Raw genomic sequence first — 17,006 nt, forward strand, 5'->3', positions numbered from 1 at the left:
AAGAAGCTGGTGAAGATCAGCTAAGGGCGGCGGGGGGCTTCAGAGGTAAGCAATGGTGGAGTGCAGGGTGGCCAAAAGGGGAGAGATGAAGGGAGATAGCTGGGGGGAGTTGAAGCACACACTGAGGTCATAAATGTGGGTGGGTTGTCAAGCACCCGAATTTTGATGTGACAGCAGGGGCCCTGCAACAGCTGTAATTTTGAGGACTGGTCATAACTACCATTTGTTTAGTGCCATCATAACTTCAACTGGCTGCTGAGTGAATGGTCGTCAAGCGACAACTACATGTACAGTGTGATAGACTGGTATAAATCTATCGAAGCATAGGAAAGTACACCAACATCTCAGTCCAAGAAAACTGTCATAAGTCTTATTGGCAGCAATACTTGCACAGCTTTCTGTCTTCCATCTCTTATAACAGGTGACTGCTTAGCCCAGCATCAACACATTTGGAGAGTTGGAAGAGGTAAAAAGGAACAATGCATATCTCAGTCTCTTCATCCTGTTGGCTAATTTCATACATGAAAGCTTTCTATTATCTATCTGCAATCAGTCAGATGAAAATGCTGTTGTATTTAGAGTTCCTGGATTGGTCCTTATACAAGGACCATTTTTTACTTATTTTTTTCAATTACATTAAATAACAAATGCGTTATTGATGTTTTTATTGCAATGCTTTCTTGCATTTATTACCTAATTCAAAATTTTGTTTATTAAAAACTGTCTTTTCAGTCCCATAAACTTAAGACAGCCATCTAGCAAAAAATGTACTTAGAAAAGAATTGGATTTCCACATTTTTTCTGCTTAAAAAAAGAAAACTTTTTCACCCCAACTTATGGACAAGATATCTCTGGTCTGCTTTCTTATTCTGTAGAAGATCTAGATACGAATACTTTTTAAGAAGGAAATACTCAAATAGAGCTCTCATTTGAGCTAATTAACATGTATTCTAACAACTATTAGAATTTAGAATTTTCTTTTATGTGTATAAAATGTTGGGGTAGCTTGAGAAATAGTTCCAGTTTATTAGCCTAAAAACAACTATTTTAGCCCATCTTTTATTTTAATCAGACTTTTAAAAAAGTTAAATAGATAGAGATTACACAGTATTCCATGCTATTTACAAGACACTGGACTGAGTGAAGTAACACTATGGCTCAAGCAACGTTACATTAATTACCAAATTGTGTTTATTTGCTGTAAATAAAGCGTGCAGGACTCCAGTCTGGAATAAGCCTATCAAGCATGGAATTGGGAGACAATGAAATTCTTTGATCTGGCAATCTGTTCCTATTATAGATTTAGAAAGGATGTTCTCCCACCTGATGGATGAAACATCCCACCTGTATTCATAAGTAATTAACTGCACAAGCTTCTCCACGTGCATTTATCTCCTCTTTATCAAAGTGGCTGAATTATTGTTTTTAAGAAATAAAAGGAAGTATTTTATTTGAGGCATTTTAAAACGATCAGTTTCCCTTGCAGCATGTATTTAACCCAAGAGCTGACATAAATACATCCTAATAACACTTTACACTAATAAGTGCTAATGCTGTTTGAACAATAGTAGCAATTTAAAGGAATGAGACTAATAGAATGCAAGACAGTAGACTTATGTTGTCTGTAATTAATCTGTCACATTCGATTTAAAGATAGTGTACAACAGAAAGTAGCATTTGAATAGGAGGAATTTTTTTCTTAAATTTTTAACTGGGACTGCATTAAGCCACAAAAAATGTTCCACACTGCTGCCAACATTGACCATTGTATAAGTATAAAGAGCAAAGATTCAGAATAAATTCTATTTTAAAGGCAGAAGCCTTTTTGGAAAAATATAAGGCAGACTTTTGCAATACCCATTAAGAAATAGAAGATAAAAAGAAAAGACTACAGAAGACATCGAAACCAGTGTGTCGACTTGGGGCTTCTGGAGTGGATCATAAAAGACTCTAATATAAATATACTTATGGATTACAAATACTTAACTTGGAATATAAATGGAGCAAATGCTCCTCAAAAAAAAAAGATTTTTTTTTTATTTTTTAAAGAAACTGAATTTGGATATAATCTGTTTGCAAGAGACACATATTTGTAAAAAAGATATTAAGTACTTGGTTCGGAAACAAATTGGAGAAGAATTTATATCGGCTGGACCAAAAAAGACTAAAGGAGTTGTTTTGTACATACAATCAAAATTGAAACCACAACTGATTTTGACTGATGATGGAGGAAGATATGTGGCAGTTGAAATTAGTATACAAGGGGTCAAAACACTAGTTGTTGGACTGTATGCCCCAAATGTTGATAAAGGGATATTTTATAAAAATTTGATGGATAAATTGATGGACTTACAATATGAGAATTGGTGCCTTATGGGTGATTGGAATGGAGTGATTTCTCCAATGGAAGACAAACAGTCCCCAAAGGGGCTGAGACTTAAACAAGGAAAACTACCCCAAACATTTGAAAGACATGTTGGATTTACAAGATATTTGGAGACTTTTAAATGGAAATTCCAAGGAATATACATTTTACCCTGAGAGATTTAAGTCCTTTTCTCGAATAGATATGTTTTTAATTTCTAAAATTTTGATGACGGAGGTTACTAAAGTTGAAATATTACCTAAGACTTTCCCAGACCATAATCCTGTTAAGTTGACTATTAAAGGGAAAAAGAGTACATTTCGATGGAGACTGAATGAGACAATTTTACGGAAAAATGAAATAGTAGATACTTGTAAAAAAAAGATAAGTTTTTTCAATTGAATATGAATAAAGGCACTAACACACAGACTGTTTGGGATGCTAGCAAGGCTTACATGAGAGGTTATTTCATTCAGTATAATGCCCAGTTGAAGAGAAAGAAACAAGAGAAGATGCAACTGATTTTAGATGAAATCAAAAACAAAGAGATTGAGATGAGAAACAATCCATTGGATGAGACTTTGAATACACAATTAAATTTTTACAAAAACAAATGTCAATGTTAATGATACAGAAATTAGAAATTCAATTGAAATTTACGAGACCAACAGTCTTTTCAATAATAATAAAGCTAGACAATCACTAAGAAATCAATAATAAAATATTTCTATCCAAAAAAATAAGGAGTTAAATGTTCATTTCTGCCATTCTGATCTGATTTAATGGAACAACTAATATGGTCTGAGATGATGATTATAGTTAAGGTTCACATTACATTAATTGTGTAATCTGCAACAATCTTATTTTACTTTATCCTTAAGCGGTAATCATCAGTAGTGCACACAGGCATCAGAATACTTGCAGTATGCTTAAATGGCTTCTAATGGAGCTACAAGATTAAATTAAAAACCAATTTATTTATCTTATATAAGACTGTGAAATTTCAGGCAATAATGTGGTGCTATTGAAATTCTACAAAGTGCTCATAGCATTGCGCAAAATTTCTCTAACGTGGCTTTTAAGTGAATATGCAGGACCTTAGTTTGGATTGGGACCCTATACATGGGGAAGATTAATTCTTCCATCCCCATACATTTTTTATATTCTCATGGCTGATCACACATGTAAGAGGGAATTTTGAGAGTTCTGGATTATGGCTTTTTTTAAAAAAAATCTTTTCTCACATTGGAAATCATGCTTTTTGTAATTTGCTATTGAAATTCAACAGCATCCCTAGTAGCTCTGGGAGATGCAAAAAACAGGTCTGAGTGCTGCATATCTACTCTAAGTAAAAGAAAAAAATACAGCAAGTGATGTTTTGTAAGCGTCTCTCTTGCTCTCTCTTTCTTTATTGATACATTAGGTGTTTGTATACAGTATGGGGGAAATACAGCAGTCCCAAACAGGAACAGATCCACAGGTTTATTTTAAAAGAAATAAAGAAGCAAAGCCAATGCCTACTACAGAAGAATTTAATTTATTAGATTAGAATTAAATAGATGAAAGAAGTCCTAAATGGCAGTATATAAGAAATTAATTCATTATTTAAAATGTCTGCAGCATTCTGTCCTTCTTGCTCTCTGTAGTTTTTAATTCCTTAATCTTAAAGCAGAAAAGATTAGACAGAGCTAGGCAGCCAAAGCTGATGTGAATTTCTGAATTTCATAAACTAATGTTAAAACAAAATTAAAGGGAGAAGATTAGACAGAGCTAAGGCAGCCAAAGCTGATGTGAATTTCTAATTTTCATAAGCTAATGTTAAAACAAAATTAAAGGGGGAAGGACATTAAATAATAGTGACAATTTTTAAACCTGATGATTCATTTCACTGACATCCTGTCAGTGGGTTTGAATGGCAAAGAATATTAGAAATTGTGAATATCTATTTTTTTAGCCAGAGGAGTCTGGTTTATGCTTTAGCAATGCTTAATTAATTTGAACATCTTAGTTACAGATGCTATCCAACCTTTATCTGATTTGCACAGCATAACTGAACCTTGCACTTCCTCTTGAAAGGTTATAGTTACTTAATTTTATTATGCCGATACATGAACAAACTGCAGATCTATTGAACTCTGTATAGAAGAGCATTTCAGTTACATGCAGTCTGATCCTGTGCATGTTCAGATCAGAAATATGTTCCATTGTGTTTCATGAGCTTAATACGAGGAAACTATATAGTGGATTCTTGCTGTAAGCACTGAAATTACACTGTAACCAAAATTAAAACTTCTTAATATATACGTTATAGTTCCTTGGTTTATACTACTTAGGGCCATCATGTCAGGCTCAACTTTTAATGACTGCACAGACAAATATTTGCCATTTTTATTTGTGCGAAGCAACGGAAACCCCGCCTCCTGCACTCGCCAGCTGGGCTCTGCTCTAGGAAGGAGGCTCTGGCAAACTACTTCCGAAAAACAACTGCCTTGAAAACTGCAAGGACTCGTCCAAGCAGTCACTGCAGGGTCAGCAATGACTGAGCGCAGACAAAAAAAAACAAAAAACACATTGTAGTTTTTCCAAAGACATTCCTATCATCACCTTGATCCTGTCCATTATCTCCTCCTTCAACTTCCCTCAACCTTGCCAAGCATAGTTGTTTCTTTCTGCTATAATCCTTTTGCATCAGATACACAAAGTGTGAGTTTCTTCTTGCTAATTATCATCTGAATAAAATAGTTTCATTGTTCCAAGACTGATTGATTCTTCTTGCAGCTTGTGATGCTCTTAGTAATCTTCTCCAGGTTCATAATCTGAAATGGTCTTATTTCCTTTTTTTTGTTTTCCCTCTATGTCCAGCTTTTGTAGCATTATATTTTAACTGGAAAGACCACTCCTTGATCGTTATTGCCACAGAAATATCCTTATACTTCATGATCTAATTTTGTCATTACCTTTTGCAGAAAGGTAACCTCCACTCTTCCAGCATACGGTCTACCTTTATTTTTGGGCCTAATAAAACTAATGTTCACTTGTATTTTCTTCCTTTATCATTATCCGTGCATGAATTTATTCTTCTTTGTAAGATTTTAAACAAAACTTTGCTTATGCAAACAATTACTGCAATGATTCAGTAATGTGCACATTCTCTTGCATTTCTGCCTTTGGTATGAGAATATACACTAATCTTTTCAAATCTCCAGACAAGAGTCTTTATTCTGTATTTGTTGTCATAGAGCTATTGTCAGACTTTTCTCAGAAACTGAAAAAATAGACTTCCAAGGACACCAAAGCTCTGGTAAGTAGATTTACTGAAACAAAGTAATTGCAATATATCTAATGCAAGCCCTATTTGAAGAATAGTGAAGTTCAAATTCTTATGCCTTTTTCTCCTGACTGCATTGTATCAGGCTAGAAGCCACTCTCAGGCAAGAAGGATAGTTTCCATCTGTCTCTTGTTTGGTAATGGTTGATCTGATATCAGACTGTTTGCTTGTAACTATCTGGGAATTTGCTGTCACACATCCCAGGAAGAACTGTGATTATTTATTTTCTCAAGATCTCTACTGAGGCTGAAGAGCTCTTCTCTCTTCTATCCTCTGAAGGGAAAGGAACCTCTACTCCGTCCTCCCTTTCTCCTGTTCAAAGAGCCCAGAGAGGGTAGGGAGGAGAAATCTCCATCTTCTCCAGAGACATCTATGTTGGGGAAGGTTCTGACTTTGTAATCAGAAATACTCCTCAGATAAGAATTATCCATCCAGGAGGATCAGAAGCAGGTAGGGAAAGAATATTTCTGGTACAGTTTAGTCAGTATCCATTATTGTCCATAAGTATCCTGTGAATGCTGGTTTGTATCTAAGCAATAAACCCATTGTTTCCCCCCGTTGTCTAACCTGGCTCCCTCTCTATCAGAGTCTGAAAAATCAGTAGGTGATTTGGGAACATTAGAATGCATGCTAGGAGTCCCAGGCTTATGTGTGTATTGCAAACAGAATTGGCAAAGATGTCTGTGTCTGGGTATACCTTTCAATGAATCCAGTTATTCCAATCTGCATCTTCTACATCAGCTTATCTGGTCTAAGACTATTTGCTTGTGACAGTGTGAGAATTTGCTCTCTCAGCTGTTAGCACTTTAACTGCTTTTTCTCCTGCAGCTTTAAATAGTTCAATGGGTATTTCATCTGATCCTGGCGCTTTCTTGTTTGACAGCTGGTCTATTGCCTGTCATATCTCATTTTCTAGGAAGAAGGTTCATTCATATATTATATCTCTACAAATTGCTCTATGATTCTGTAACCTAATTTGTAAAGAGCTTCAGTATAGCCTTTCCATCTTTCTTTAATTTCATTTGCCTCTATTAGATCTCTTCCATGAGTACTAGATCTACCTTAACTGTGACTTTTCCCATGAATTCTCTTCTTAAAAACATCTCTCATTTTCCTTTATTTTCTCATTTGTTGACATTCTTTATTTAAATTCTGTTCCTTCTTTTTTCTTTGTCTTGATGTGATGTAGACGTGTTCAATTGCAATGCATCATTTCACATCTTACTTTGGCTCTTATAATAGTTTGTTTTGAAAATTAGCTGAATCTTTTCTTTGGAATTTTAATAACACATTTTCCACTTAGTTTTTATGATGTCTCTTGTTCTTTCTATAGCTCCTGAGCTTCTTTTCTGCATAGCACACTAAATCTGTTTCTTGCACGGATGAGTGTATTTCCTCCAAGTCAAATCTTGCTCACACCCTTACTCTCTTTAATTCATATATTTGGCATCTGTACATATGATCTGTTCTATAATCTGTACTTCAGAGTGCTATGGTTGACTGGATTGCACTTCTCTATGTTCTCTTTCCTATTATGTATTACATTTTATTCTAATGTTGAATATCCAGTAATGTCCATGTGTAAAGTCTGCATTTATGTGGCTTGAAACTGATGCTTCAATAAACAAAAAATTACAAAACTCTGTTAACCTTCTCCATTATTATATTTTACTCAATCCAATTCTCCTGTAATTCCAGATTTCTCAGTTTCTCTAACTTTTACATTCCAGTCACCCGTTTGTAGTACTATATTGTTTCCTGATATTGTATTTAGCACTTCTTGATTTTGCGCTCAGTAATTCTTCAGTGTTTTTCACCACTGCCTCTGTAATAATTGCATATTCTTGTATAACATTAATGTTCAATGACACATTTATTAGGTTATAGCTAAGCACATACCTGCTATCTTTTTGGAGTATCATTGCCATTCTACTCATTTGTGTGGCCTCATACTCTGATACATATTATATTAACTGAGTTAAAATGGCCCTGTTCACTTATTCCAAAAACATTTTCACTTCAAGGAAGTTAAGTTTTTCTTCGTTCATTCTTCTCATATTCCATGTACCAGTTGCATCTCTCCTTGTAAAATGAGAAATTCCTCTTCCATCACTGACCAGATTTCTTTACAGATTTGATCTGACCATGTTATCATCTCTAGCTCTGTTTGTGAAAATGAATGTCTTTCTACTTGGGGTCTCTTCATCTATCACATAAACCTGTCTAAATGTTTCAGCCATGTCCATACAATTTTCTTGGCAACTATACAGAAATCATTTGCCACTGTCTTCCTCTGAGTTTGATTCCTTCTTTTAGCTGCATTATCTTCCCTCATACCTCCACAACTCTAGCAGTCCTTCCCCTTATTATGGATTACTGTTAAAGTTACACCACTTTTTCATTCTATCAGCAAGCATGACCCTACTTGGAACTCCTACTCCCATCTGCATTACTATCAGGATCACTAAAGCTATTGAAGCCACCACACCATAACAAGTTAGTAATCCTTTCCTGCATTTGAGCAAAAATCTTTTGAATAAACCGACTATTTCTTTTGAAAACATAAGTTTTTGCTTTTGGGACAATTTGCATGTTTTTCTTCCATGAAGAGGGAATCTAGTACCAAGTAGGCAGTCTTGGACCTTAGAAAAATTTATGAGAACATGCTTTTTAATAACCTAGACCATTTAGCTCATCAACGTGCTTCCAAAGCATGATATTTCTGCTAATATCAATGTTCTGTTTTTCTCAAGGATATATCTTGTTCATTCAACTTGGGCATAGCTGAATCACAATTAAATCAACCAATCAATCAATCCAAGACTTGCATATATGCAAATGAGAATGCTACATTTTTTGCTCCCCTGCACCTCTAATCTAACTCCTTGCTCAATCTAAAAAGTCAATTTATAATGCACTTAATGGCTAGCAAATCAAATGTTGAATTCACAAAGTTGTCTTGCCTCAGATAGACTTTTTATTTAAAAATGCTGCTTCAAAATATAAAAAATTAAGTGTACATTAATTCCCCATTAAAAATTATTAGAATATTGAAAATTTACTTTAGGAAACAGCTGGATTAATGAAATCATTGCTTTCCAGTCAATCATTTCCAGTTAAGACTATTAATTGTGGTTTCTGATGTAAAGATATAGAATCACTTCAATACAGGTTATAAGACTGTACATTTTGCAAAATGAGGCGAATACTGTTCCACAATGTACATTTGCAATCATCCACAGCTAAACATTCAAATCTGGCTAGTTCTAGGCCACATTATCAACCAGACATTATAAGAAAGATTATTTTTCTAATTCTTATGGCAATTCTTAATATAACATATATGACTAAAATAAGGTCTAACAATTCTGTGCCTTCAAAGTGGCCATGGAGCTCTGTGTGTTGAAGGCTGTTGTTCTGATCCAAAACAATGGAAGAGGTGAACATACAATAGCTTTTTGCACAATTTACTGTCACTCCAGTTGGGTTCGATTTCAATGTCCATTTAACCTCTAAAACAGTGTAGCAATTGTGCATGCTGGTTTGAAATTGTGGCAGCTGAGGTCCAACCCATGTGGAGAGAGTGGGGTTAAGAATGGCTGATATAAACTATGAGCGCTATTTATATACATTCTGAGAGATCTTATTCATAAAAGGATGTGGGATCTTGTCCATAAAATCAAAATCACTTATAAATATTTTAGATTATATTAAAAAAAAGTACAAAAGTTAATGGAACTTCTTTTCTAGTTTCTGGGAATCACAAAGGGATGCATTATAACTGTGAAAGCATCAGAGTCTATTAGAATGCTGAAACATAAAATTTAACTTCCAAGGATTTTCCAGAGCCATATGAAACATGGTAATATAAATGTATCTTTCTAGTTTCACGCATGAAATTCTGGCTCTTTATTTCCAGATGTATTATAGCTATATAGGTAGTCCTCGTTTAGCAACCACAATTGAGACCAGCAACGCAATCTTTAAGTGAAATGGTCACTAAGTAAAACTCTGAATGTGCTTATGATCTTCCTTCAGTTTTCCTACAGACTTGTGAAAGTCATAAATGCAAGGACTGGCACAGTTACTTTTTCATCACCGTTAAAATTGCAAACAGTTGCCAAATGAGTCAGTCGCTAAATGAGGACTACCTGTATTGGTGATGGTTATCATGAGAAAAATACTAAAAATAGATTTCCATTTCATTAAAAAAATAGGTGGAGATTGTATAGTTAAATGCAAATTGTAGTGGCTCATATGAATTATTCCCTCCACTTTGCCTTAGCTTCTATGACAAACAAGTACTGCTCCCTTTCAAGGAATTTTTATTCAGCTGTGCTAACCTCTAGACTGAAACAATTCTTGTTTCCTGGCCTGTAGAATTTAAGGTCTCCATCAGTTCTGCCATGTGGTTCGGTGGTGCCTCGTTGTTGATGAATCTCTTTCTCATCTCCATGGTCTTGGCTGCGCTGCCATTCCATCTGATCCTTTTGTTTGGACTGTTAGGTGCATGGGTGGGGATTATAACATAAAAAATCAGGACCGGAGGAGATTAAAAAAAACAAAAAAAAAATGGATAAGGTAGGCAATTGAAAAAACTACAAGACAAAAAAAAGCGTGAACAGAAAAATCAACTTAAATGCAGTGGCATAAGCAAGTGAAGAGAATAGAACTAAAATAAGGATGAGCAAAATAATGGGCTGAAACATCTGAAAAGCAAAAAAGAGAGAGGGGAAAGAATGCAAATACTGGTTATGAGGCGCATGCAATGGGGATGCATGAGTCAAACCAACAGCAAGCATATAAGTTATGGAGCATATGGGGATACAAGGCTCTTCCAATCTTACTTGTGCTGTGCAGAAAAATTCCTATTCAGTATGGCAGCTGTGACAGTATAAATATGGGGAAATGCATTATGAAAGGCAGTCTTTTGCTGGTTATAATGCCTTTTTGCTCACCCCTTGCTTATGTGAAAGAACTAAAAGCAGGCTTTTTAAGAATATTTCATTTTGGATTTTTATTTTTGGCAAGTCCTTTTGAAAATACATTTCGTATTAGAAGTGTAAGAGAAAAGTATGTGCATATGTGTTTTGTTACATATCATAACAAAACAGTAATAAAATATAGCATCCAATATAATAAACAACAAAAAACTCAGATGCTGTTTGTTTCTAGTAGCCTTTTTGTCACAAGGAACAGCCTCTGTACCAAAATAGCAGAGAGTTAAAAAGAAGAATTTACAAGTTTTACACTTTACTTTTCAAAATCATAACAAAACAAACACAGGTGAAATTAGCACCAGAATGCAGCAAGAAAGACTAACAAAATATTAAAGGAAGCAAGAAGTCCACCTACCTGGAAATCTATAATTAATTCCTTTCCTTGGTTTCCAATGGGTGAATCTCGAGAGATGGATGTCATTGTAGATAGAAAACTAGAGGACTCTGTAAGGTGAGGAAGAGGGGAAAGATCTTCCAGTTGTTCTTTGAAGCCAGCCCCAATGTTGTCAACCTTCTCCAAGAAGGTTTGCAGTTCTTTCTGAAAGTGTTTCATCCTTGAATTAATAGTGTTTAAAAGTTCTGGTTCATTCTTGCTCCCTTTTTCTTCTTCATCTTTTTTAAAAATTTGTTCAGAGGAAGCACTGCTATTTATGTGGACTTTTGTTTCATATATTAAATTGTCTGTATCAATGATAAGATGTTCCATAGCTCTTTCAAGCCTTTCAGCCTCACACCTGATATTGATCAAAGAGTCTGAATTCTCTTTGGCCCTTGTTAATTCAGTGGAATACAGGTTACTAATTTCTGACTGCTTCCCACTCCCAAAACCTGATGTCTTTTCATATAAATCTTCAGAATCACTTTCACCCCCAATGGGTCCTTCTCTCCTTGGTTGAGGTAGATGACTTTCTTCACTGTCATACTCTTTCTTTCCTGTCTCACTCTCAGCATCACTATCCCTGGGGCTGGATGTCCGCAATCCTAGGTGAGAGGCAAGATCATAGCGCTGCACATTAGATAACAATACACGATTTTCATACTGGAGTTTCATCACTTTTCCACTCAATTCATTGATTTGCATCCGGGCTGATTTCAGTTCTTCTTGTAAGGATCCACTGCATTTGGATGCATTTTCATCAAACCAACCAGATTCTTGTCCAGGGTCAACCTTGAATTTATTTAATTCATTTGTTAACTGCTTATTGTGATCTTCAATTTCAGAGATTGATCTCCTAAGCAGTTCTGCTTCTTCTTCTACAAACTGCAAATGATGGCGCAACTCTGCAGCTGATTCCACAGGATCACCATAAGGTGAGGTAGGAATGCTTGAAATACGTTCCTGGCTAAGACATACTCTTTCATACTGGCATCTCATATCTTCCATTTCAGCCTTAATACCTCTGTTTTCTACCTCTAGTTCCACTAACTTTCTGCCCAATATGTTAGCTTCTTCTTCCACCAGTTTTAAACGAAGCTTCAGTTCAGCTTCTCTTGTGCTGGGTGGTCCTCCAGCTTCTCCAATGGGGAGAGGACTTTCCACATCCCCATAGATGGACTTGTACTTTTGAAGTTCTTGTTCTAGTTCATCTTTCTCCCTGCTTAGCTTGGCCATCTTTTTACGCATCAATACTGCTTCCTCTTTGGCAAACTGAAGCTGGCACTTCAAATCAGCACTGTCTTCCTGCCAATAAAAGCAACAAATATGAAGACAAAAGGAGGAAAAAGGCAAACATGTTCTGCCCATAACTCTGTAAAGCAGCTTTTTCTAACCTGGTAGCTTCCTGTTATGTTAGATTTCAACTCCACCATGGGTATAAAAGGACACAAAATTAGGGAAGGCTAGTGTGTGTGTGTGTGTGTATGCACACAAGTGCTCTATAGAATTCAGTAAAGGAATTGCTGGTTAAATGTTGGGTAAAAAAAATCTTGTTATAAATTTCCAGAAAACAATAGTTACAATACAAACATTGCACACTTTTAAATTAAGGAAAAAGCAATAATGTAAAAATTGAACTCTTTTTTACATTTCAGAATATATACTTTTAGTTTCCTTTCCACAAAGTAAGTTCTCATTCCAGGAAAAACAAGTTACAAATTAGATGAACAATAAAATTGCGCCCTTTTTAAAAAAAACTATGTGTAATCTCCAACAGAAGAGAATATATGTAGCTCAGGGTTGAACTGTGGAGTTCTTGGTGCTCTCTGAGCCTGGTTGTTTGCTTGCAGACATTTCATTACCCAGGTAACTGCCAGTTTTGATGGGGGTGTGGTTTTCTCCTTGGTAGTTCCTTGATTAGGGTGTTGTTTTCTGCTTGTTTGTTTGCCTGGTGTTAATCCCTGCTTATCTAGGTGTTGGAGAGGATGGGTTCTGGTCTTTTTGTTTCTTAGTTTTTTTGTTGCCTCTTTTGAATGGTGTGTAAATACGGTTTATTTCTATGTGTCTATTGATGGCTGATTCGTCTGAGTGCCAAGCTTCCAGGAATTCCCTAGCATTTTTGGATTTAGCTTGGCCTAGGATGCTCAGAGTTTTCCAGTTGAACTTTGGTTGAGTCTGTCCATGTGTTGTGAGATTAAGTTTTCATTGTGTCTTCTGACTGTTAGCTGGTGTTCATGGATGCACTCTGTTAGTCTTCTACCTATCTGTCCTACATAGTGACTGTTACTGTCCTTAACTGTATGTTGTAAATGACCCCAGTTCATTCTTCCTGGGCTACTGGGTCTTTTGGTTTACTTAAGGTGTTCTGGAGGGCTTCAGTTGGTTTCTGTGCTATGGGGATGCCATGTGGTTGTAATAGTCTGTTGGTTGTTTCTGAGATGTTTTTGATATCAGTACCATACATCACTATAATGTCATCACTATTAACACCCAGATAAGCAGGGATTACCCCTTCATGGATCACTGCCTTGTCGTGGCGAAGGGGCTTGCGTAACTCCGTGAAGCCATGAGCTATACCGTGCAGGGCCACCCAAGACGGACAGGTCATGACAGAGAGTTCTGACAAAATGTGGTCCATTGGAGAAGGAAATGGCAACCCACTCCAGTATCCTTGCCAAGAAAACCCCATGGACAATGTTAAAAGGCTAAAAGATATGACGCCGGAAGATGAGCCCCTCAGGTCGGAAGGTGTCCAATATGCTACTGGGGAAGAGCGGAGGGCAATTCCAAGTAGCTCCAGAAAGAGTGAAGCGGCTGGGCCAAAGCCAAAAGGACATTCAGCTGTGGATGTATCTGGAAGCGAAAAGAAGGTCCGATGCTGTAAAGAACAATATTGTATAGGTACCTGGAATGTAAGATCTATGAACCAAGGCAAGCTGGATGTAGTCAAACATGAGATGACAAGATTGAACATCGACATCTTGGGAATCAGCGAACTGAAATGGACGGGAATGGGTGAATTTAATTTGGGTGACCACTATATCTACTACTGTGGGCAAGAAACCTTTAGAAGAAATGGAGTTGCACTCATAGTCAGTAAGAGAGTGGGAAAGGCAGTAATGGGGTACAACCTCAAAAACGACAGAATGATCTCAGTGCGTATCCAAGGCAAACCATTCAATATCACAGTCATCCAGGTCTATGCCCCAACCACTGATGCTGAAGAAGCTGAAGTTGACCACTTCTATGAAGACCTACAACACCTTCTAGAACTAGCACCAAAAAAAGATGTCCTTTTCATCATAGGGGATTGGAATGCTAAAGTAGGAAGTCAAGGAGTAATCGGAATAACAGGCAAGTTTGGCCTTGGAGTACAAAATGAAGCAGGGAAAAGGCTAATAGAGTTCTGTCAAGAGAACAAGCTAGTCAGAGCAAACACTCTTTTCCAACAACACAAGAGACGACTCTACACATGGACATCACCAGATGGTCAATACCGAAACCAGATTGATTATATACTTTGCAGCCAAAGATGGAGAAGCTCTATACAGAAAGCAAAAACAAGACCAGGAGCTGACTGTGGCTCAGATCATGAGCTTCTTACTGCAAAATTTAGGCTTAAATTGAAGAATGTAGGGAAAACCACTAGACCACTCAGGTATGACTTAGATCATATTCCTTGTGAGTACACAGTGAAGGTGATTAATAGATTTAGAGGATTAGATTTGGTAGACAGAGTGCCTGAAGAACTATGGACGGAGGTCCGTAACATTGTACAGGAGGCAGCAACTAAAACCATCCCAAAGAAAAAGAAATACAAGAAAGCAAAATGGCTGTCTGATGAGGCTTTACAAATAGCTGTGGAAAGAAGGAATGAGAAAAGCAAGGGTGAAAGGGAAAGATATAAGCAATTGAATACAGATTTCCAGAGAATAGCAAGGAGAGATAAGAAGGCCTTCTTAAATGAACAATGCAAAGAAATCGAGGAAAACAATAGAATGGGGAAGACTAGAGATCTCTACAAGAAAATTGGAGATATGAAAGGAACATTTAGTGCAAAGATGGCATGATAAAGGACAAAAAAGGCAGGGACCTAACAGAAGCAGAAGAGATTAAGAAGAGGTGGCAAGAATACACGGAAGAACTATACAAGAAAGATCTTAATGTCCCTGATGTCCACGCTGGTGTGATCACTGACCTTGAGCCAGACATCCAAGAGAGTGAAGTCAAGTGGGCCTTAGGAAGCATTGCTAACAACAAAGCTAGTGGAGATGACAGTATTCCAGCTGAGTTATTTAAAATACTAAAAGACGATGGTGTTAAAGTGCTGCACTCAATATGCCAGCAAGTTTGGAAAACGCAACAGTGGCCATGGGATTGGAAAAGGTCAGTTTACGTTCCAATTCCAAAGAAGGGCAATGCCAAAGAATGCTCAAACTATTGCACAGTTGCACTCATTTCACATGCTAGCAAGGTCATGCTCAAAATCCTACAAGCTAGGCTTCAGCAATACATGAACTGAGAACTACTGGATGTACAAGCTGGGTTTCGAAGAGGCAGAGGAACTAGAGATCAAATCGCCAACATTTGCTGGATCATGGAGAAAGCACGAGAGTTCCAGAAAAATATCTACTTCTGCTTCATTGACTATGCAAAAGCCTTTGATTGTGTGGATCACAACAAACTGTGGCAAATTCTTAAAGAGATGGGAGTACCAGACCATCTTACCTGTCTCCTGAGAAATCTGTATGCGGGCCAAGAAGCAACAGTTAGAACTGGTCATGGAACAACCGATTGGTTCAAAATAGGGAAAGGTGTATGACAAGGCTGTATACTGTCACCCTGCTTATTTAACCTATATGCAGAGTACGTCATGAGAAATGCCAGGCTGGAAGAATCACAAGCCGGAATTAAGATTGCAGGGAGAATCATCAACAACCTCAGATATGCAGACGATACCACCCTAATGGCAGAAAGTGAAGAACTAAAGAGCCTCTTGATGAGGGTGAAAGAGGAGAGTGCAAAAGCTGGCTTGAAACTCAACATTAAAAAAACTAAGATCATGGCATCTGGACCCATCAATTCCTGGCAAATAGAAGGGGTAGAAATGGAAGCAGTATCAGACTTCATTTATTTGGGCTCCAAGATCACCGCAGACGGAGACTGCAGCCATGAAATTAAAAGACGCTTGCTCCTTGGGAGGAAAGCTATGGCAAGCCTAGATAGCATATTAAAAAGCAGAGACATCACCTTGCCGACAAAGATCCGCATAGTCAAAGCTATGGTTTTTCCAGTAGTAATGTATGGCTGTGAGAGCTGGACCATAAAGAAGGCTGAGCGCCGAAGAATTGATGCCTTTGAACTATGGTGCTGGAGAAGACTCTTGAGAGTCCCCTGGACTGCTAGGAGGTCAAACCAGTCAATCTTAAAGGAAATCAACCCTGATTGCTCATTGGAAGGATCGATAATGAAGCTCAAGCTCAGATACTTTGGTCACCTAATGCGAAGAGAGATCTCTTTGGAGAAGACCCTGATGCTGGGAAAGATTGAAGGCAAAAGGAGAAGAGGACTGCAGAGGATGAGATGGTTAGATAGCATCACTGAAGCAATGAGCATGAAACTGAGCAAACTCAGGGAGGCAGTGAAGGACAGGAAGGCCTGGCGCAATATGGTTCATGGGGTCACGAAGAGTCGGACACGACTTAACGACTAAACAACAACAACAAGCAGGGATTAACACCAGGCAAACAATCAAGCAGAAAACACTACTCTAATCAAGGAACTACCAAGGAGAAAACCACACCCCCACCAAAACTGTACATAAACAGGGAGCAAACCCCACACTCACTCGCACTGATGTTACCTAGTTGGGTAATGAAACATCTGCAAGCAAACAACCAAGCTTAGAGAGCACCAAGATACTTCATAATCTAAGA

The 17,006-nt window shown here is 37.3% G+C and overlaps 1 protein-coding gene across 1 annotated transcript in view; it reads right to left on the reverse strand.

The window, feature by feature from the left end:
• Positions 1-17,006, reverse strand: part of MTCL1 (microtubule crosslinking factor 1) — a 119,351-nt gene that overhangs the window by 35,954 nt on the left and 66,391 nt on the right. The window contains 2 exon segments of the mRNA XM_088130690.1: positions 10,038-10,193; positions 11,050-12,375. Of these exon segments, the coding sequence (XP_087986816.1) occupies positions 10,038-10,193; positions 11,050-12,375 (1,482 nt within the window).

Source organism: Python bivittatus, unplaced genomic scaffold (assembly GCF_059951505.1).
Source record: "Python bivittatus isolate LINGU-HERP-01145 unplaced genomic scaffold, Pbiv_v1 ctg000840_np1212, whole genome shotgun sequence".
Classification (NCBI taxonomy): Eukaryota; Metazoa; Chordata; class Lepidosauria; order Squamata; family Pythonidae; genus Python; species Python bivittatus.